The sequence below is a fragment of the Uloborus diversus genome, chromosome 6, assembly GCF_026930045.1.
Source record: "Uloborus diversus isolate 005 chromosome 6, Udiv.v.3.1, whole genome shotgun sequence".
Classification (NCBI taxonomy): Eukaryota; Metazoa; Arthropoda; class Arachnida; order Araneae; family Uloboridae; genus Uloborus; species Uloborus diversus.
In genome coordinates this window covers 76349734-76374204 of record NC_072736.1, presented here as the reverse complement: position 1 = coordinate 76374204, position 24471 = coordinate 76349734, and the positions used below count along the sequence as shown (strand labels likewise).

Below are 24471 nucleotides of genomic sequence, written 5' to 3'. Positions count from 1 at the left end.
TTATTTTTCACATGTTTAGGATAACAATAAAAAAACCTTGTTTTTGCTATTAGAAATTGCTAATCGAAAATTTCCTTTTTTTCGGCCCACCCTAATGCAGAGTACCTGGAGACTTTCCCTCTCCTTCAGAATTATGGCTAAATTGCGTTAGTGCTGCCGCTGCTATCTTTTGAGAGTGAAATCAGACTCCCATATGCAGCATCATTTTTACAGAAACCACTTTTGCCCCTATATAAGACTGGCGTGGGTCTTCCAAACAGCATCAAAAACAAATTACAATAAGATTGAAAATATGATTGATATTTCTTCTTTTAGAAAATAAGGTCCCGTGATAAAAATGCAACAACATGGAAATAGTGTTACCTCATTGCCTGATGGGAAGCTGCATTATTAGATTTGGAAAAATTGGAAAACAATTTTGGAAAAATTTAAGTTGTAACTATCAAAATAAGAGGCTAAAATAACTGATAATACATTTATTCTAGAAAATATTAAAACCATTCAGCTGATAATTTATTACAGAAAACAAAAAAAAAATATTTACAATAGCAAAATAACATATATTACATAACTTAATACATAACATTAAGCACAGTTATAAATTGAGTATTTTTGAGTTTTAATCAAAACATAAACTAAAATGTGTAACAAATTGCTTTCTTTAATTACATATTTACACACTGCCAACATAGAACTTGAAACAAAATAAATATTTGGTGGTATAGCTATGCATACTTTGGGAAATGTGGTTTCTGCTCAAGTTAGGTAGATGAACCTAAGTACAAGTTGGTCACATAATAATAGCATAGATTTAAGGGTAAAAAACTGACTTTTATGGGTATAACCCCTAAATAATGTTGCATTCACAAACGGAGACCGAACAGATGTGTAGCCAAACGGGATCTAAGGGAAGTATTGAAACCTTCCTTACAAAAATTTCATCCCAAGTAATGGCCACTTAAGACAATACAATTATGGCACAGTTTTTTTATTTTGTAACATTTGATTGAAGGTAAGAAAGAATTTTACCTTTTTGTTTATTGGTACTCGCTTGCTCGCAACTCTTCTAGCTCCCTGCATTTGAAACCACCTGTTTGCTGCTATTTGAACATAGGCTTTGCTAATTTTTCATAAAACATTTGTTATTGTGTTAATATGCACATTTTTGCAAATCTTGGGGAATGGGGTAGCTGCTTAAGTTATGCAGTTACCACAGGAACTTAAGTAACTAAACACGCAAACTTCCATTCAATAGTAGACATTGAAAAAAAAAAAAAAAAACAGAATTGTGAATTCGTCAGATTAGCAGTTACCCTGGATGAAGGGTAATGGCGGCTATCTCTCCCCCTCGTTACAGTACCGGAAATGTGGAGGTCTCGGTGACCCACTTGCTACCGCATTTAAACCCTATAAAACCGAGTAAAATTGAAAACGAGCAGGGGTACCTAGGGTGCCAAGTGTATCTTCTAGGTTTGTTGCTTGTACTGCTGCAGGAGGTAAAACTTTTTACTTATTACTCAACATATTTCATCACAGTCACCAAATTTTTTTTTCTTTTGAATAACAGCATTAATTTATATATGCATGCCCTTTCTATAAATCACAGCATTCCACTCACTCTTTTGTGATGTAGTAAATTCCTGATTATCCTCAGAATAGCATGGCACAGGAACCGTGCATAAGCAAATTCACGCATAATCTGTAAATTAGGTAAAAACGATGCTAGTTCTTAGTAGCTTTAAAAAAAACTTAAAAGGGTCAGTAACACTTGCATACATTTAAACAATAGTTGAAATGATTACACTGTATGTAAAACATGCAAGCAAAAGCTAAAGGATCCTCATTTTTCCAAACAGATTACACAAAATAAGCAAGCAAATAGTGCAAGCAGATAATTTCAACTATATAATACATTTCATAAGCTAGGATACAAAAACGCACAGGAGAGGAGAGAAGATTTTTTAAATACTGGTCCGGTCACTCATTTTTACACGTGAGTAATGTAGATCTAAAAATCAGTTGGTTGGGTAGATCTAAGAATCAGGATCTAATGTAGATCTAAAGCACTAAGTTGTGTAGATCTACAAATTAGGTTTCAAATAGTCGGGTTTCTGTGACCATTAAAGGGTAGATATCATTGGAACGGAGTTGGAGGACAGAAATAAATAAGTCTAAAAATAAACATCGCACTTGTTCAGTCATAATGAGTGCATTTATCTACATTAAGTTAACCATCTCCCAAAAAAAAAAAATTGTTTTGAAAGTGTGAGAGGCTGCGGATAAACTGACCATGGCTAATCAGGATTTTACTGTATTTTCTTTGTTGGGCAGTGCACATTAGAATATTTAAAGTACATAAGTGTTTGTGGAAATTCATAAATCATTCATGAAACATACACAGAAGAGAAAAAAATAAAGGGAATCAAGCTGTTTTTTGAACACAACAGTTAACTGAAAGGTTAAAACTGATAGAGAGCACGCAAATTTGATATTAACTAATTAACAAATTTGAAATAGTAGAGCAGAAGTTGTTGAAAAGGAATATTAAAATGCATGCTGTTTCTATTGAATATTTGAATATTTTTGTAATTTTATAAGTAAAAACTCACTGCAATTTTATAATTATTTTATTATTGTGTTCACAAAGTCACACAATAATGAAATAATTATGAAAATTTTAGCTAAGCAATATTAAGATTATTATTTAGATAAATGTTATTGAATAAAAATTAAAATGGTAATATTTAAATAAATTAGATTCCTTCGAGTAAATAATCATGACTGAAAGTTTGGAGAAACAGTTCTAAACACGTATTTATAATAAGACATGCTTTATTTTAGAGCAAGAGTTTTGTCAAGATATTTCTTCGGCACTGTTTTGAAATACTTGATAACCAGTGCTTTCAGATTCTTGCATAAGATCTTCATCTTTCACCTAATAAGAGCAAAAAGGAAATGTTTTTATAAACACTGAGTCAGAAATATATAAATATATGCATAAAACAATATGTGAAATGGCATCTCAGACCTCGTTGATTTTAAGTGAGGTCAGAATTTTTTCCAAACGTGCATTAGAAAATGTGCGACACATTTTTTTAAAGAAGAAAACAACAATAAAACTGTACTGGTGACAAGGATAATTGTAATTTACACTTCACCGGTACATTAGATATTTTAAATGGTTTGAACCATAGTTTGCAAGGTTTTTGACATTGTGGTAAAAACCACGGGTTTTACCATCCTGTCCAAAACTATATTTTTTGTAAAATTGTATTTTGTGAAAAAATATTAAAAGACGAATAAAATAAAGTACTATTTTATGTTAAAAATTTATTGAGTGAACGTACACACAAACCTATTTTTGTGCGATTTTTTTTGGTGTGAAATTATTTTTGTGCACTATATGAAAATTTCAATCAGAATGAGATTCAACTGACAAAAATATTTATAAAACGAGTGTGAGTTTGTATCTTTAAGTAATGACAAAGGCACCATGATGGGAAGTCACTGTGACCTCCCAAAAATTTCCTTATTCGAGAAATGTTGTCTGACAATTCGGCAAAATTACACAAAATCATCACTTGGTTTATTTTGGTTTCATTTAAAGAAGTAATTCCTAGTTATTTCGTAAGTTTTTGGGTTATTTTCTATTTGAAACTTTTTTTCATGCGGTCCTATCTACTGCATAATTTTTTTTTTAAACTGTTGGAAAAACTATTTTTTACAACTACTCATGAAGTTTCTAACAATTTTTCAATGCAATTTTTTTATGCGATCCCTATCCACCACAAAAAACAGGTTTGGGTGTATATTTAAAAACATAGAAACTTATGTATACAGCAGATTCTAATACAGTTACACAGAAGTTGCAGTTCTTTACTAAAAATTTCAATTAAAATGCATGAATGCAATTTTTTACGGATGTGTGCAAATGAAAGTGTTCAAAACATAGTGCACTGATTGACTTAAATGCAATAACTGACAATTTTTTAACTGAAGAAAATACATATATATTTGAGACTCCTTTACAGCTTTGGACTAGTTTTTCTTCTCTTGACCATCGTGACGAAATGACTTGTGGAACCATCATTTGATCTGAAACTAAATTTCCCCCAGTCTACTGTCAAAAAATAGTTGATAATTTTTCTAAATATCATCAAGCTATTATATTTTTTGTTTGCTGCAGTTACAGAATGTATTGTATTAAAAAATCCCCATCAAAGTTCTTCTAGAAAAGGCACCCAGAATAGGATTTCCAGTGACCTGAGCACTTTAGCCTATCCATGCACATAAAAGTCTCAGCTTCAATGCACATATTGAGGGGACAGAATCCTAATAGCAGTTCCAGAGATGCAGTAGGTGTAGTCTAAATACATCCCGTCATGGCAATACAGACCATCCTTTGCAGCTTGCTTACTTCATCGGTACATTATATATTTTAATGGGCCTGGACAGGAATTGGCAAGGTTTTAGACAATATGGTAAATATCGTGGTGCTTACTGCCCTGTCCAAAACTATATTTTTCGTGAAATTGTTTTCCCTCAGATAATATCAAGTAAAATGCCTTTTTCAGTTCAACTTGGGATTGAAGTAGACCCCAAGGTACTTAACTTCCTCAAAACAGGTAAGAGTCTGTTCAAAGAACTTAAATACCAGACACCCGGATTGCTCTTATGGGTGAAAGTAACCGTAGTGGTTTCATGAAGATTTATTGAGAGATCCCTAGACTGTCACCATTTTTCCACACATTTTAATATCTGTGACAAAATAGAGGAGACAGTACCGATGAACTTTCCTCTGGCCACAACAGTGACATCATCATCATAACTGATGCTAGAAATGCCAGTAGTTAGCAGAATCAATGACTAGCCACCAAAGAATAGGTGAGATACACCACCATGTAGACATTTAGCATTGGAGTGAACAGTTAGTTTCACCACAAAGAGAAGCACTAACATACCTAAAAGGCAACAGATTTTTGATTCAGTTACGGGTAGTTTTGTCAATGCTTCTCTGAACAAGGGCCCTCAATATGGTATCTATGGGGACTCTATCAAAGATCAATGCAATATCAAGGAAAATAGCCAGAGTTACTTCCTTGTCTTTAAACGACGATTGCAAAATAAAGGAAAGGCAGTGGAGAGCAGTCTGGTTAGATCTACAAGGCTGATAGGCATGTTGAGATAGGGAGAGAGGCGTTTTCAACAATCTCCATAATATGCTTATCAATTTGCTTTTCAATTGCCTTTAAGAAGAAAAAGTGAGACTAATCACTAATTCCAACAGAACACATGCAATCAATGAGGAAGGTGAGGTGTCATAAAATATATAACTGTCAGTTTTAAAATTAATGATGAATAATTACTGTTTAAAACAGCAAGATTCACGCCTATCTTTAATACTCACGTCAAATCCAAAGCATTCTTCAAAATCTTTCTCTGCTTGTAACCCTCTGGAAGTGTGTAAATCTTTTTCTTTTTGAAGTCCTTCAACAAAATTCAACTGTGACTGAGTATCACAACTTTTTTCTTTTTCAGCAATACCTATGGAAATAAATTTCTTAACAGAAGCGCAGACATACCAGCAATTTCGGTCACATAAAATTCACAGCAAAACTAAGAATCACATTATCAGTGAAAAGAAATGAAAACATACTACACAAATAAATTTTTATAACCATTCAAATGCAACAAAAAGTTTTAGATATCTAATTATGGGCTTAGTAATAGAACTGAGCACAAGCAATAGTTTATATTATTTAAAATTAATGTTATTATTAATATCCGAAAGAATAAATATGTCACAATGAATAAGATAATACAGTTACTTATATTAAATAACCTTAATGTTACATTCTTTGAAAATACAAACAAAAATCACCTTTCAAAGTAAGTGATGGCTTCTGAGGAATAGACTGCTTGAATTTCTGATTATTATTTCTGGAATTGTTTTTGAGACTTTGCAGTTTAACTACACTTTTATTAAAAGAACTATTTCTTTTCTTAGGTGAGGTTCCTCCCAGCTTCACATTTGATTTAACTATTTAAGAAATAAAAGAAAAGACATTCATTTCAATATTTACTTTAAATTAAAAATCAGAATGCAAAAGACACAGAAGAAAAAGTTAGGATTTTTAATTTGCAATAATTATAGAAAAATAGATTTCAGCCATAAAAGGAGAAGTAAAGCAAAACATTTTTTTTAAGAGGGGGGAGGGACATGAATAGAATAAATTTTTGTTTCATACTTACTGTGATAAATGATGATAAAATGTTTGCATTAACTTAATTACAGTACAAAACTTCTGTGCTTTGTACTGACCATTTTTCTCTGGAAATTCTGTGCGCTGAGAGCATATAGTATGTATGTGTAGGAAGGAAGAAGGGTACAACTTTTTTTTTCACACAAAATACAAGGGTGTTCATCCCCTCCAAGAGCAATGGCACCCCCTCCTCCTAAATACTACAAAGACTCCATAAGAACAAGATCTGCCATCAAATAATGAGAAAAATACTTCTGAAAACATTCTCCCCCCCCCCCCCCTGCCATAAAAGTTCAATGGCCCAGTCTGCGCCATGAACCCCCTAGGTGAGCACCCCTGCAAGTTTAACTAACAACTCTTTTTAGTTTCAAACCTTTTAGTTATTATAATATTTAATAATGAACATTATCATTTTGACCAATTAAGAGACAAACAATACTACAACCTTAACCATACTAACCGTAACTGTAGGGTCACTCTCACAACATTTAAAAATCATCATTTTTCAAGTAAAAAAAAAATTTTTTTAATAAAGTTGATACTTCATATTATGATACATAATAGTTCCTCTTTTTAATATATCAATTAAAAGCCAAAATTTGAAATGGATTTTTTCCCCTACATCATAAAAGTAATTTTACTATTGTAATATTTTTGACTTAAAATCTTTAAATCCTGAAAAAAAATTCAAATTGAATTTAATTAACAAAATTATTATATGCCCAAGATCCATATTGATATCCATAGCTGCAATATTTTTTTCGTGTATGTCACTGGTTCTTTTTAGCCTACTTTCTCAATAAAAGTCGGAGAAAGAAGAAAAAAGCATGAAAGAAGGCTTAATGCATCTTTAAAATATCGCAAAAATAAATAAACTAATTAAAAAAATATTGAAAAATCAAAAATAGGAAAGATGGGGGGGGGGGGAATGTCTGTTGGTCTGCCTGTGCCCCTCCCCCCATAACTTTTGAGTGAATAGTCCAATGCGGAAAACCTATGCTCGCTGGGACATGTAATGGGTTATTGATCATTCAGACATTATAATACTAGACTTTACTATTTTAATTTCTACATTTACTATATACATAATACTCTATACAAGACAAAGTGTGTCGCCAATGCGCAAATCTCCGGAGTTCGTTCCGATCTGCTCTGACCAGAGAATGTTTTTCCCCAGTGACGTCAGTGGCTTCTGACATCACTACGATTATGATAGCGGAGTTCAATTAGTTCGATACACCTCACAGTTCAAGAAAACTTAACATTAGTGACAACAGGGAAATTCAAGGCAAATATAAATCCGTAACTTAGAAGTGAATTTGCTTGTAACAAACTTTGTAGGAAAAAAGCTTTTGATGAAGCACAAGTATAGAATTTTTGATTTGAACAATTTTCTATTCAATTTTGAAAATGTCAAATCCCTTAACATTAGCGCCTACGGAGAAATTAAAATTCAATACAGATCCCCCACTTAAAGGTAGATTTACTTTAAAAAAATTTTGTTGGAAGCAACTTTTGATGACCAAGCCTCGACTCTGAAGATCTCCTCTCTCCTAGAATTTTTGATCAGATGACTCCGACTCCTGTACCCAAAAATTAGTCAAACTCCGACCCTGACTCCTTAGGTTCGGCAAAAACCAAGGGACTCTGACTCTTGGAATTTTAAAGTCTTTGATTCCAACTTCTTTATCCCAAAATACATTCGACTTCGACTCCAAAAACTTGGCGGAGAGGTGGACTTTGAGGGGAAATGACCGATTCAAAGATTGGCATTTTTCCAGGTTTTTGAATTAAAAATTTTCAACTCCTGACTCTGAGTCTTTTACCCCAAAATCAGACCGACTCCGACTCTGCAGCCATGGTTTTACAATGAAACAATTACTGTTGATAAGATTTGTTTTTATTTTCATTATAAAGTTTAAATTTATACATTCAGTTTTTTGGTGGATAAATTTGGAATCCTTTATGTTTCTACATAAAGATATGGGCAGACAATTTTATTTTTTTTGATAATGAAAATTATTTCTTTAAAGAGACATTTTGTTTTTTTTATTCATTTTTGAAAGTACATTTATTGTTTCTCAAATTATTTTTTGGCAACAGGGCTGAACGATTTTTTTTTAATTTTATGTATTTACTCTAATGAGCTTATAATTTTTAAAAATTGAAAAAATAAATAAATAAATAAAATAAAAACAATTTTTTTAAACTGGGGGGGGGGGAGGAATAAAAAAATTAACCAAGCCAAAGAAAAAGAAAAGAGAGGCTGATTGAGATTGATCTCATCAGCATTGGAAATCTCAAAGTATAAAATACCATAACTACAGAGCAACACCAAACGGATAGTTAATGCAATAAAAATCAAATAATGCATACTTTGAAGCGGCAGCCAAATTTAGAAAAAATAAAAAATAAGGAAATAATAATAAATAAAATAATGGGAGTCATGACTCGGTAAAAAAGTTTTTAAAGGTATCATTGTTTCACAAGCACTAACAATTTCCCGACTGAATCTGCTTTTAAAAAAGAGCTTCTAGTTCTCAAAACACTTCTTCAGCACAACAATTTCCCCTTAGGTTTTTCCGAAAACATTTAAAAAAATTTTCATTTTCAAAATTGCTTTTTTGAGATTAATTAACTGTAACCCTTTTAACTGTTTAACCAATGATACAAGCTACTCAAAGCATGTGCACATGAAGGTAGCCAGTGAATGTGTTAATATGGTTTTAAGGACGACCCTGCCTGAATATTGATTTGTTTACCTGTTTTTTTTCTTCTTGAAACATTTTTTCACTTTTTTCATTGATGATTTGGACCGAAACAGTTCAGATGGAATAAGATTGAACTTTCGCTTCGGACTTTACAAGTAAGTGCTCTTTCTTGGATGTGAGATGGTGTGTGTCCATTGGAAGCTTTGCTACACTTATCCTTTTGGATGTAGCAAAGCAGACGAAATCCCCACTCACTTTTGTTTTTCATTTGTAATGAATATACACAATGCCTTCTGTTTATTTATTTATTTTTTTGTGCATTTGTCTTTGCCATGTGGTAAATGATTACTTCCACACCAGGCATTTGTGCATTCATTACATTGTCTCCCCATTTTTTATTTTTTCTAAATTTGGCTGCCGCTTCAAAGTATGCATAATTTGGATTTGTAGTGCGTTTGCCTAACTATTCATTTGGTGTTGCTTCATAGTTCTGGTATTTCACTTTGAGATTTCCAATGCTGATGAGATCAATCTCAAAGCAGCCCCTCTTTTCTTTTTCTTTGGCTTAGTTTATTTTTTTATTCCTCCCCCCCCCCCTTTTTTTTAAATGTTAAAAAAATTTTTTTTTTTTTTGAATTTTTTGTTACTAACCATTATTATTGTTAACTTTTGTAATTGCTGCTTTGCATATTTTTAAGTTTAAGTTGAGATTTTTTTCCTTTGCTACTTGTATTTGTTTTACATATTATATATATATATATATATCTTAATGGAAAAAATATATTACCTGCTTTGTTTAAAAGGCGCTACTACTTTATTTCTTCATTTATTTATTTTTTGCGCATCTATTCTTTGGATGAGTGAGGCATATTTTGCTACTAGAAATCAGTTTAAAATGTTAAAAAATTATGTTTGAAATAATTTCAGCTCAGCTTAAAATTAGCTGAGTTGGTCTCAGCTAATTTTGAGAATACTGGTTAGATACTAGAAAGTCGATACTGTATATGAGAAAGTAGGCTCGTTTAGTTCTGAACGGAAGTTCTTGTTTAAGCCCAACTGATACTTAGCACTTCGACAAAATGCAAGAGCTAGAGTACTCGATAAGGGAGGGGGGGGGGGGGGGAGGTGATAAAAAATCTGGACATTTCCAAGCACCATTTTAATCTCAATCTCTATCAAAACATTGAACCAAACTGCTGCTTTGCCACTTGTATTTTTCATAAAGTTATATATAATTTTAAATTGTATCTATTTTCACTCAAAAAAAATGAAAAAAAAATGCCAAAATTGAACATAACAGTGTAAGAATTTGAAAACGGTTTAATATTTATATAAACTAATAACAAAAATTCGTTTTTTCATGACTATTAAAAAAAGGAAGCATTTACCCCCATTCAAAAACATATTGCATGAGTAAGATTTTGAAAAAAGTGTCCCTATAACTCCAAAACATATTAATACTTTTTCCAATTTGTTCTCATATCCTAAGACTAAGTTTTAAGATAAAGAGGGCAGCATAAACCAAGTTCATTAGCTCGCAAATTCGGGAATAAAAATTTGAACAGTATTAAAATTAGTAATTATTAAGCCACTTTTTAAACCCTGCGTATGATAATATAAAAATAAGTTATAAACATTCAGGCATGGTTACAGTTTAAGGAATATGATACAGTCCTCACACAAGTTGGCTGCTTCTTCCTGTGATTATTGTAATCTAACTTTTTCAAGCGGCAACTTTGCATTAACCAGCTGTTAAGAAATATATTCCTTGTTAGTTTATCAAAGTATTTTTCAACAACGAAAAAAAAATTAAAAAAATCTTTGAAATTGATCGAAATAATTATTGCTTATTTTAGTCTCATAAGTATTCTTTTTTTAAATGTGAAATCCACATGCAATTTCAATACACCATAGTTAATAATTTGTCCAAAAAGGAAGATTTCGATTTCTGGACATGGTATTGAGAAAAATTAATATCACATTTACTTTTAGAAGAGACTGAGTTGACATGATTCAGTTGTTCAAGTTTATTAAGATGAAAGATGTTACGGGGCTGAAGTTTAACATTGAAAACAGGATGAGGGGTCATTGTTTTAAGCTATTTAAATCTCAGGCTAACATGGATATTAGGAAAAATTATTATTTTAGCAGGGTAGTTGAACTTGGAACAGCTTGGTGGTAATGAGCAAGGGAGTGGATAGTTGTAAAAGGGCCATTGATCTTCACTGGGGATTGTAAATTGATTAAGACCAGCCTAGCTGTGCTCAGAGCCTGTTGCTGGTCATCACTTTTGTATGAGTATCTGAAATAAATGTTTTTAGTATGCACTCTTAATTCTGAAAAAAACCCACTTTATTGAGATAGTAGATTTTTTGGGCTAGTCCCTGAACCCCGACCATTGTAGACTGCTGAAAAAACTTCTGATACTGGGCTCAGTACAACACTATACAAAGTAGAAATAAAATGTTGTGTAAACAAAACTCATCTTGTATTCTTGGTCAGTATTTTGTTTTTGATCTACTTTAATTAAACATTTTCTAGCACATAGCATTTTTTTTTTTCGCTTTCTTGAATGATGTCAAATCAAGATTCTACTCAGTAGGCCAGGACCAGTATGAAAGAAATGGCAGTAGACACATACAAAGGTAGAAGATACCTTTAATTTCAATAACTGTAATAGCCGCTCTAAAGCTATAAATTTTACCTCGTTATACAAAGTCTAAGCAAGTTCCAGTGCTTCAGATTCCAATGTAAATACAGTAGTATTAGTATTGTAACGGATTCGGTGCGACTTCCACTTTCTTGAAATGAAGACACAGTTCTTGATAAAAACACAGGAAATTTATTTACACTATGTACAGGAAAGATCTTCAACAACTGCTAAATTATTCATCAGCAATTAAGCAATTATCACACAACACCGTAAACTCAACGTTTACACACGTATTTACTTCCAAATACGAAAACAACACAGCGAACTGCCTCGCAATAAACAGAGCAAAAATGCACTCAGTTCGAAATCTCCATCGAAACTAACTGTTTATCCATCGCTAACGGCTTAAATACACCGAAAAGAATTTTCCACAACATTCTACACGTTTCCTTCGGCTTCCCGAAATGCGTAGACCGTTATCAATGAAAAGAAAAATAAAATAGGGGTCGTATATTTTAGCCATATGAAAAAGGGGTTGTATATTCATTACGGGAAACTATTTACAGGTTACGTTCCTACAATAATTACTATTTACAGAATTTGTAACATTGCCCCCTTCCTAAGGACTGCACGTCCCGGGCAGTACAATCCCCAGAAAGGGTGCCAAACTTCTATCACAAGTTCACAATTACACACATTAAATTATAACTAGCAGATACAGAAAACACAATAATAACAAGAAATATTACTAAACATTAAAATCAAAAATTATCTACAACTTTTATGTTATCAACCATGGTTGTTTACGTAATACTCATGAACTATGGCCATAGTATGGGGCTAACCGATCATAATGTACAACCCTAGGTTTTGCATTAGGTGATTTTTGGATCCTCACTACGACGTCATTTAGTCGGTTAACGACTTTGTAGGGTCCATCCCAATGCGACTGCAATTTGGGTGACAGACCTTTCCGTCGGATGGGATTCCATAACCAAACCTTGTCGCCTTCGTTGAATTCATGTCCAGTAGACCTTGTGTCGTATCGGGTCTTCATCTTCTCCGCCGCGATGTTGATTCGCTCTCGTGCGAAGTTATGAACGTCTTCCAACCGGGCCTGGAGATCCTGGATGTACTCCTCAGGCGATGAAGGCGCATCCGGAGGACGACCGAAGACGAGATCACAAGGTAGCCGAAGCTCTCGTCCGAAGAGCATCTGAGATGGGGCAAATCCGGTAGTCTCGTGGACAGCACTTCGGTAGGCCAGCAGGAACAAAGGTAGCTTCTTGTCCCAATCCTGTTGATTTCTGGATACCATAAGCGAGAGATTATTTAGGATTGTGCGGTTAAATCTCTCCACCATGCCGTCCGATTGTGGGTGTAGTGGTGTTGTCCTAGTTTTCTCAATTCCGAAAATTTGACATAGGCCCTTAAACACAGCAGAGATGAAATTCCTCCCTTGATCGGAATGAATCTGCAAAGGTGTTCCGTATCTCGAGATCCAATGTTGGACTAGAGTCTCTGCTACGGTAGTAGCCTCTTGATCTGGAATGGGATATGCTTCCGGCCATTTGGTGAAGTAGTCGATGGAAACAAGAATGTATTTGTTCCCATCAGCAGTTCTTGGTAGAGGACCCAGGATGTCGATCCCAATTCGTCCGAAAGGAGCTCCAACGTTGTACAGATGTAGCTTCCCTCTGCTTCTCTTCTTCGGTCCTTTACGAGCAGCACAGGCGTCACAAGAATGGCACCACTTCTCCACGTCATCCTTCGCCTTGCTCCAGAAGAAGCGCTCCCGAACTTTATTGAGAGTTTTCAAGACACCAAAATGTCCTCCAGTCGCACTACTATGTATTTCTTTCAGAACATCTGAAATCCTGGATCGAGGAAGTAGTAACTGCCACCTAGATGTCTTGCCGTCGTCAGATTCCCATTTCCGGTGTAGCATGCCGTTCCGTAAATGGAGTGAGTTCCATAAAGCCCAGTATCTTTTTGTTGCAGGACTGAAGATGGAAACGTCCTGCCAGCTAGGGCGTCGACTGTCACTTTCCATGAACTCTAAAATTGGTTTTATGTCGGGGTCTTCAAGTTGATCTTTTCGAACTTGGTCATCACTCCATGGATCAGGTTCTGATGATGTTGGAGTCACTGTCACCTGATAGGCGGTAGGGCTAGTCGTTCCATACTGTTTCTCGATTCGGGAACAATAGTGGCAGTTCTCAGGACAGGGTCTCCTTGATAAAGCGTCAGCATTACCGTGAGATAACCCTTTTCGATGCTTGATCTCCATGTCATATTCCTGGAGCCGCTGTATCCATCTGGCTATCTGGCCTTCTGGATTCTTGAAGTTCAAAAGCCAAGTTAACGAGGCATGATCTGTCCGAAGCAGAAATTTTCGGCCGTAGAGGTAATGATGGAAGTGTTCTACAGCTTTCACTATGGCCAGTAACTCCTTTCTGGTGACGCAGTAATTTCGCTCCGACTTTGATAAGCATTTGCTCCAGTAAGCGATGACATGTTCATTTCCGTCAATTTCTTGGGATAAAACAGCTCCAATTCCCTCGTTGCTCGCATCAGTGTCCAGGATGAAGGATTTTTCAGGCTGAGGATAGGCGAGGATAGGCGTTGATGTTAAAGCCTCCTTCAGTCGTAGAAATGCATCTTCGCATTCTTTGGACCATTCAAAATTTTGCTTGCTCTCCGTCAGCTTATGCAAAGGTCGTGCAATGTTGGAAAAACCCTTCACAAACTTCCTGTAGTACGTGCAGAGCCCCAGGAAACTTCGCAACTGATGGATGTTTTCGGGACGACTCCAACTCCTGACCGCAGATACCTTCTCTGGATCGGTTTGCACACCCTCAGAAGAGATGATGTGACCAAGGTAGTTCACTTCCCGGCGGAACAAATTACATTTGGACGGGCTTAACTTCAGATTGGCTTCCTTAAGCTTTTGCAGCACCTTCCTAAGATTTGCCAGATGTTCTTCGAAGCTGCGTCCCACGATGATGATATCGTCTAAGTAGACCAGACAGGATTCGTAGGAAAGTCCTGTTAACACTGTCTCCATAAGACGCTCGAAAGTAGCTGGTGCATTGCAGAGGCCGAAGGGCATCACTTTAAACTGCCATAAGCCTTGTCCAGTTGTAAATGCTGTCTTTTCTCGGTCATCAGGGTGTATCTCAACCTGCCAGTAGCCGCTCTTCAAGTCCAGGGTCGAAAACCACTTGTGTCCGGAAAGAGTGTCCAAGGTGTCGTCTATCCGTGGAAGAGGGTAGCTGTCTTTCTTGGTGATTTCATTCAGCCGTCGGTAATCGACACAAAATCTGGTGGAGCCATCTTTCTTTCGGACCAAGACGATGGGAGAGGCCCAAGGACTGGATGAGGGTTCGATTACATCATCCTCCTTCATCTCTTTCAGGAGGGTCTCGACCTCTTCCTTCTTGGCGAACGGTAGTCGTCTTGGATGCTGTTTAATAGGGGGGTGTTCTCCAGTGTAGATCCTATGCTGCGTTAAATTCGTCCGGCCCACATCCTCCGATGTAGATGAAAACAGATGCTTGAAGTCGTCCACCAATTGTTCCGCAGCAGTTCTTTGATCTTTCGATAATGGCGCACTCCCAATTAACTTCGACGTCAAGGACTCAGAAGACACAGTCTCGGGGGAATTGATTCTTCTAATGATGCAGTTTACTGGAGTACAAGTTGCTAACACTTCACCTTTCCGGATATTCCTTGGCCTTTCACTCACGTTGGCGACTCTCACGGGAATTACATCCTTAGAAAGGTCCACAAGCGTAGATGCTACCAGCACTCCTTTTAGGCTATTGCTTAGGTTAGGGTATTCAATGAGTCCAAATCGAAAACTATTGGTTTCTTCAATGGAGCCGGGTATTAATGATTCTGACCTTGAGGGAATCGATAAATCTGTTCGGGCTATTATTTGATGAGCGGATTTTACATCACTTTCTGCGGGGAAAACGGCTATGTCTTCTCTCATCGAGTGCAGCTCATTAGTCTTGAAGTCGAGAGTGAAGTCATATTTCTTCAAAAAGTCCAATCCGAGAATGAAGGGGTCCGTGATATTAGCAACGAATGCCGTATGATGGTAGGTGGCATTCCCAAACACTATTTCCAAGTCCACTTTACCGTCAATTTCAATTTTGTCACCTGTCACAGTCTGGAGACTTACGCGTGGCGAGGTCCACAGCAGTTTCAATCCAAATTCACGAGCCACATCTGTCCTAATGATTGTCACATTGGCTCCAGTGTCAACAATCAGTCTGCAGGGGTTCCCATTTACATGTGCGTAAATGAAAAGTCCATCACTGCCACTACTAGAAGAGGAAATCTGCAGAGCTTTAGTGGTGGTGATTTCCTTCCCTCGCGTAGCTTGGCGAGCCGGACAACTCCTTCGCAGGTGTCCTTCACTACCGCATTTCCAGCACTTCTGCTCTTGTTTCTTTTGGGCTGTTATGCTGCTCAAATGTCTTGTCAAGTCACCGAGTTGTCTCTCAAGTTCAGCGAGGTGGGACGACCTGGAATCAGATTCATCAGCTTCCTGAGTCCGGATTCGAAGGCGATCCACACGGGTTGCTTCTTGGGCGGCCTCGTATCTCATCGCATACACAACGGCAGAATTCAGGTCTTTGACATCCGCCATCCGTAGAGCTTTCTGGATTTCCGGATCTCGAACCCCGTCGATGTAGTAGTTGAGTGCCAGGTTGTCTCGAACATCCGCAGGGCAGTCGTAAAAAGCAAGATGAGACAGTCTCTCGATGTCCGCCGCAAGCTCTTGCAGGGTTTCCCCGGTTTTCTGGAAACGGGACTTCAACTGGAGTCGGCTGAAATCTTTCTGGCACTTCTCACCGAAGCGAAGCTCCAACGCAGATGTGAGGGCGGCGAAATCCAGGCGCTGGCCGTCCGGAAGGGTCTGAAGAATGTCCGCTGCGTCACCTCTCAGGGATGTTGCAAGATGGCAGGCCTTGGTCGCAGAGTCCCATCCGTTCGCTTCCGCCACTATCATGAATTGGGTTTTGTAAACCTGCCACGAAGTTTTCCCATCAAATGTGGCAAGTTTAATGGACGGTCGAGCAACCGATGTGGGAGCGCCAAACTGTACAGAGCTGCTTTCCGCGGTCGCCAATCTCCTTTCCACGTCCTTAAAGATCTCCTCTTTTAGTAGATGAAATCTTCTATCTTCATCTTCAAATTTATTTTCTACAGCATTGAATCGGCTTTCAACGGTATTAAATTTTTCTTCAATAGCATCAACTCGATGCTCTATGTCATTAAATTTATTTTCCATCACAGTCTTTACCGAAATAAGGTCGTTTTTAATTTCTTCTTGGTTAGACGTTAAGTCCTTTTTCAGCACCGTTAAATCGCTTTTTAACTGGTCTTGATTTGCCAACATACTTGCAGTCAGATCATTTTTTAATTGTTCTTGATTAGCCGCCATATCATTTTTTAATTGTTCTTGATTAGCCGCCATATCATTTTTTAATTGTTCTTGATTAGCCGCCATATCACTCTTCACAGAGGTGATTGCGTCAAGAAGTTGTTTTAATTGTTCATCCATTGCGCGAGTAATCACCATAAAAATAAAGTCCTAATTCAAAAAAAGTCTTTATGAAAAAATGTCCAAAGTCACTTACTCCAAGAAAGTCCAGAAGAAGCCCCACGTTGGGCGCCAAATTGTAACGGATTCGGTGCGACTTCCACTTTCTTGAAATGAAGACACAGTTCTTGATAAAAACACAGGAAATTTATTTACACTATGTACAGGAAAGATCTTCAACAACTGCTAAATTATTCATCAGCAATTAAGCAATTATCACACAACACCGTAAACTCAACGTTTACACACGTATTTACTTCCAAATACGAAAACAACACAGCGAACTGCCTCGCAATAAACAGAGCAAAAATGCACTCAGTTCGAAATCTCCATCGAAACTAACTGTTTATCCATCGCTAACGGCTTAAATACACCGAAAAGAATTTTCCACAACATTCTACACGTTTCCTTCGGCTTCCCGAAATGCGTAGACCGTTATCAATGAAAAGAAAAATAAAATAGGGGTCGTATATTTTAGCCATATGAAAAAGGGGTTGTATATTCATTACGGGAAACTATTTACAGGTTACGTTCCTACAATAATTACTATTTACAGAATTTGTAACAGTATGATGTATAGCATGGAGCAAAGGAGAGTCACATGGGACATGATTCAGATGTTTAAATTTAGCAATATGAAAGATGTAATGGGTTAAATTTTTACACTGAAAGCAGGACGAGGGGTCACTGCTTCAAGCTATTCAAATCTCAGGCTAATATTTATAACTTTATTAGCGTTATGGGCACTTGGAACAGCTTGCCAGAAGAGGCTGTAATGAATAAGGGGTTTTTAAGAGGGCCATTGATCTTCAGTAGAGACTAATAAACTGACTAGGACCAGCTCAGTTGGGCCCAGAGCCTGCTGCTGGTCATCACATTTCCATTGTATTTGTATTGAAAAAAAAAAAAAAAAAAAAATCCTGCAATAAAATACAATTTTGGAGGACCACTAATTTATTTCTTTACATGATCCAATAATTTTTCATTCCTTAAAGAATTTTCCGATATAATGATTTATATATTATGATAAATAAGTTATTTACATGTAGACAGTGAAGAAAGACTTTCCACATCATCTGAATCGGATACAGAATCAGGAAAATCGAGGAAATCGGCAGATGTTTCATCTGCTGGTTCGATGATTGAGTATTCTTGAGGCTCTCCACCATTTAGCATAAGTGTGTGGCCATCGATAGTAGTCACACTTTGATTGGAAGAAGCACCATTAGGAGGAAGCTGTATTACCTCAAACACAACAACCTGAAATTCATAGGCATATTCAAAATTATACAGAAATGGCAAACATAAGAGTTGCATACTTGAGTCTTTTTCTCTGTGAATTTAGATTGTACTGGATTTTAAAATAGTATACTTCAAAAACCCATAAAAATTACAATATTTGCTATAACAATGGGTCCATCTAAATCAAAAAAGTGGGTAAGTGAATTTTACTCCTCATTACGATACTAGTACATAATATTTTAAGGCAAAGAATTTAAAACTATTTATAAGAAGCACTTTACAAAATATTCAAAAGAAAAAAGGGAAAGAAACAGATTACAGTTCAGTCTCAAAAATCCGAGGAAATCGAGGCACTTTACATTACTGAAAATCCAGAGGATTTTCAGTAATGTAAAGTGCCTGGTAAAAATCCTTGGATTATCCAGAAAATTTTTATCGATTGAAATTTTATATTGTCAATGATTTTTACTTCTTTATACAAAGGATTGGAAGCATTGCATTCAGGAAAAATTTCCCACTCAAATTTTGACATAAACTTCCATAGAAATCACCCCAAAATAAATTCTGGCTGTTTTTCTTGTTTTTTAGGATGTCTGTAGGTACACATTTATGTATGGGTGAAAGTGCGTGCAACCAAACTTCCGGTTGGCTCATCATTTTAAATGAGTTTTGCAGTGATGAGTAGGCATATGCATGTATAAAACACACACACGCACACAAAAAAATGTTGTCATAAATGACTGAAATTTTTTTTTTTTTTGGCTCTAAACAATGTCTAGTAGTGTACCTCGATCCGAAATTTTTAAGAAAGGCTTTTAATTATTACATAAAATTATTATATAATTAGGACTCAACCGATGCATCAGCGCCGATGGTTCAACAATTTAGCCATCGGCATCGGCGGCCGATGCTAACTTGCAGGAAACATCGGCCTTAAAAACATCGAAAAGCCGATGGAATAGGCCGATGTTTTCAGAAAAAAAAAAGACCTTTGCTGTATTACTTTTTAATGCGAAGTAAAGGGAGTTATTGTTTTCATATGAAATTGTTTGCTTAAACTTCAGTATGAATTTCTATTTTAGTCACACCTGATTGAGTTTTCAATACTGCATTCAGGTACCAAACAAGTTAGTTACTGCTTTATTTCTTGCGGCTGGATGTACGGATGTATCTCTCATAAGTCATAACTCAAAAATGGTAAGCTGTAGAAGGTTAAAATTTCGCATGTGGGGTATGCGTATGTTCCAGCTGTGCACTTCCCTTTTTGTTTTCGATCTGGTGTTCTGAAAAGCCTATTTACTCATTTTTTTGTGGCTATTCATTACTTAATTCAATACAAAACTAATATATCAGTCAGCGTCTCAGACTGACGATCATTTGGTGATACACTCCATAACAACAAAAATCGACGCACCAAGAAGGAGTGATCTGATTGGGACGAAAATTGGTGGATAGGAAGACAAAGCACAGAATAATAAATGATTAAATTCTTAGAAAAATTGAATAATTTATGTCAGAGTTACAGTAACAAGTTCAATAAGGTATTGACCCGCCTCTAGCCTAGATACAAGCTGAAGCACGACGTGGGAAACACCAATAAAGCTCCCGGAGGATGTCCTGCGGTATTTCCCGCCAAATTGGCTCCAATTGTCGGACAAGGTTATTAACATTCCTTGCCAGATGCTATTGTTGAAACTCGTTTGATAATTTGGCAACACTGTTTTTACTATAGTTATGTTTAGTGAACCTGGCAAGGGAAAATGTTTAGAATTACTTTCTTTTGAATTGTCGTTGTTATACGTCCTACGGTTCTAAGCTGATTATATACGATTATTATACGTTTAAGTTGCTCAATATGTTTAAGAATTATATCCTGTGTATGTCATTTCGTCTGCAATAAATTGTATATGCAGGATTTACGAAGTTTTATTTGAGTAACAACAAGTGGCGTCCGTGAAATTTGAACTTTGTATTTTTTGATTCGAATAGCGAATATGTCTGACAACGAAGACAAAGATGATGCCGTTATCACTCAGAAATGCGACAAATTTGAAAGATTACGGAAAGAAAGAACTAATTTACGAAGGTTATTTACCACGACTTGTAATCAATTTGAAAGAACACAGAAAGAAGAAGTCGGAGGTAATGAACTTGGCGCAATTTTTAATAAGTTGGCGGATAAAGCCGAGCGTTTATTTAGTGCTGATGCTCAATTATTGGAAATTTACGAGCAAAGCGATAAGGAATATGATGAAATGGAAACGTATAGAGATCGCTTTATTGAACTTAAAACAGAATATGAGCATTGTTTACGGCGTAGTACGATTGGCGCTTCTTCGCCAATTGATACAGCTACGATTGGGAAGTTGAAGCTTCCAAAAATTGAATTGAAAGAATATGACCTAATGCCAAGGACTTGGGTTGCCTTTTGGGCGCAATACAGTCGTATTCATGAAGGTACTAGTATATTAGAAGAGGATAAGTTTCAGTATCTTCTGTCATCATTGAAGCCTACTTCGAAGGCACGCAATATAGTAGAAAGTTATCCACCATCTAAGAAAAATTATGCCAAGGTTATCGAACATCTCGAGTCCAGGTTTGGCAGACGTGATTTATTAATTGACGCGTTTATACGAGATCTTTTAACATTGGTAAACAACCGAGCTAACATTAAGCTTTCTGATTTGTACGACAAGCTCGGTTCCTGTTTAAGAGCTCTGGAAACATTGGGCGTCACTACGCAAAATTATGCTGCCATGTTGTATCCGGTTGTGGAGTCGTGTCTTCCAACTGATGTATTAAAGGCTTGGGATAGATATTTATTAAACAGTGAGGTGGATGATGAAGAAACCGTCCAAATTACGAAAGAGAAACTGTTGGAAAGGTTGATGTCATTTCTTCGTCGCGAGATAGAAGGGGAAGAACATCGGGCTTTAGCTGAAAGAGCTTTTGGTCAACCTGCAAAAGGTAAGAAGGAATCTTCAAGCAAAGATGAACCTACAGCAATGAGTTTAATATCTTCTTACGAAAGACCTTGTAAGATTGAGTGCATTTTTTGTCAGAAACGTCATGACAGTCAAGACTGTCATAAAGCTGCCTCAATGAGTACAGAAGAAAGAAAATCAATTGTAATACGTAGAGGCTGCTGCTTGGTGTGTTTGAAGATTGGACACATGGCGAAAAACTGTCGCAGTAATATTCATTGCTTTGTATGTGGAAAGCGACACTACGTAATCTTGTGCCCAGAATTGCCTAGAAAAAATAAGGTTCAACTCCCTAATGAATCAAAGATAGAAGTGAATACGTCCACTTTATTTACGGAACTTACAACTCAGAAGGTTATATATTTGAAAACAATATTGATACGTTTAAGAAATGGAAATCAAGAAATTTATGTCAGAGCCCTCCTTGATGATGGATCACAGCGATCTTACGTGACCAACCAAGTAGTTAAAGAGTTAAGGTTAAAACCTTCAGGTACAGAGTTATTGTCCCAAGGACTATTTGGTGGTAAGCAAACAGCTGAAGTTAAACATGGTCGCTATGACATCAACGTTCAGAGTATCGATAGAAGGTTTTCGTGCAACATGTCAATTTTGGACCAGCCCAAGATATGTTCTTCTTTGCCTCGCATACGTGACCCAGATTTAGTACAAGAATTAAAACGTCGAGGAATTGAACTAACAGACATCGGTCCAGAAATTCCTCCTATTGACATGCTCATCGGTGCTGACTTTCTTGGAGGAATATTAACAGGAAGAATAGAAGTTCTGCCATCTGGTATAACAGCCGTAGAAACGAAACTCGGATGGAGTGTTTTAGGTCCAGGAAAGAAGAGCAGCATAAATATGGTATCGCTATGTATGTATCACTCAGAGATACACAAAATTTGGGACGTAGAATCTTTGGGTATAACAGATCCCACTGAGAGGAAAACAACTAAGGAGCTAGATGAAGAAACGGTCACATTTTTTCAAGAGACAATTCGGAAAACTGGCAACAGGTATGAGGTGGCTCTTCCATGGCTAGCAGGACATCCTCATTTGTATGATGGATACGACCAGGCAGAAGCAAGACTTCGCACCGTTACTAAGCGTCTTTTGAAAGACAATTACTACGAACTGTATGATGGTGTCTTACAGCAGTGGAAGAATGATAACATCATAGAGGAGGTGACAGAAGCTGAAATGCCAAGTTCAAAGGCTTGTCATTATTTGCCACATCATCCAGTCGTTAAATCATCAAGCGCTACCACGAAGGTCAGGCCAGTCTTTGACGCTTCATGTAAACGCCCCGGATATGCCTCCTTAAATGACTGTCTTAGTACAGGACCAAGTTTATTAAGTGAAATCCCTCGCCTCATAAGTAAATTTCGTTGTGGTGCCATTGGAGTAATTGCAGACATTAAACAAGCATTTCTTCAACTCTCTTTAGCTTCCAAAGATAGAGACTACCTAAGATTCCTTTGGTGGGAAGACAAAGAACACACTAAGATGAAATTTTACAGGCATTGTCGTGTTGTTTTCGGCGTTTCATCAAGCCCCTTCTTATTAAATGCCACGATTAAATTTCATCTTGAATCGCAGGAGTTCCAATCAATAGTCCTGCAAAACACGATCAATCGAATGAAAGAAGGATTTTATGTAGACAACTTAGTCACGAGTGTGAATACCAGCGAAGAACTGGAACAATTAAAATCACAAGCTATAGAAGTAATGCAAAAGGGTTCCTTTGAATTGAGATGTTGTTCTTACAGTGGAATTGAAGAAAGTATAGATCAGAATGTACTTGGCCTGAAATGGGACACTCATGCAGATGAACTTTATTGTGCTGGCTGTAAAAGGACTTCAGAAAAGGTCCTTTCAAAGAGAAAGCTTCTCTCTATAGTTAACAGCATATACGATCCTATTGGATTTACGTCACCTGCAACTCTTCTTCCAAAATTATTGCTTCAAGAAGCTTGGAAAAACAAGATAGGCTGGGACGACGATCTGCCTCTAAATATTCAACATAGATATCAACACTGGGTGAAGCATATTGATCTCACAGAACAGTGCAGAATACCTCGTCGATTAATGCTAGGAACTCTTGAGAATACAAGCCTGCATGTCTTTACCGATGCTTCCGCAGATGCATACGCTTGCTGTGTATACTTACGCTCTGAAGAAGAAACGGGAACCTCTGTCCAGTTAATAACTGCCAAAGTCAGAGTAGCCCCGATGAAAAGACCGACGATTCCACGCTTAGAGTTGCTTGGAGCTACAATGGGTGCAAGAATAGCAAGTACCGTTTTAGAAGCAATACAGCAACCTTTGAAAATTTCCTTTTGGGTCGATTCAATGGTTGTCCTAAGCTGGATAACGAAAGGAGAACCGCGGAATACTTTCGTCGGTAACCGGGTTAAAGAAATACGTCAACTTACAAATGTCGATAGTTGGAGATTTGTACCAGGATCTATGAATCCGGCCGACTTGCCCTCGCGTTCTTGTAATTGGAAGGAGCTGATAGATAGTCGATGGTGGGAGGGTCCCACTTGGCTACAAGAAACAGAAAATACCTGGCCAAATACTGAGATTACGATGCCTGAAGAAGCTTTAGTTGAAAGAAAGAAAAGTGTTATCTGCAGCACGAATATTAACTTACAGGAAAACTTCAGCAAGAAGCTTCTATACTTTTCTAAGTACAGCAAAGTTATAAGAATGTTAGCTTGGATGCTGAGATTTATAAATAATGCTAGGTATAAGTCCACCCGAGTTATCTCCGAGTTAACATGTGAAGAAATACAGAAGGCAGAACTCGCCGTAATTAAATTGGTACAAACAGAACTGCATGCTGAATTGAAGGAAAAATACTCGAAGTCTATACGATTTTCCGAAGAGTCTGGAGTTTTAAAAGTTGAAACTAAGTTAGTTTTGGGTGAAGACCCAGAAGATTTTCAGAAACCAACCGTACTACCAGATCATCCCATCGTGAGACTGTACAGCG

General features: G+C 36.7%; 1 protein-coding gene across 1 annotated transcript in view; it reads right to left on the bottom strand.

Moving 5' to 3' along the window:
- Positions 1-464: 464 nt before the first annotated feature.
- LOC129224066 (transcriptional repressor CTCF-like) overlaps positions 465-24471 on the bottom strand; it is a 53243-nt gene continuing 29236 nt past the window's right edge. Inside the window, exons 7-10 of the mRNA XM_054858466.1 lie at positions 18288-18504; positions 5882-6040; positions 5408-5544; positions 465-2935 (exon numbers count right to left, since the gene is read on the bottom strand). Coding sequence (XP_054714441.1) covers positions 2855-2935; positions 5408-5544; positions 5882-6040; positions 18288-18504 — 594 coding nt within the window. The 3' untranslated portion in view covers positions 465-2854. The remainder of the gene's footprint in view (positions 2936-5407; positions 5545-5881; positions 6041-18287; positions 18505-24471) is intronic.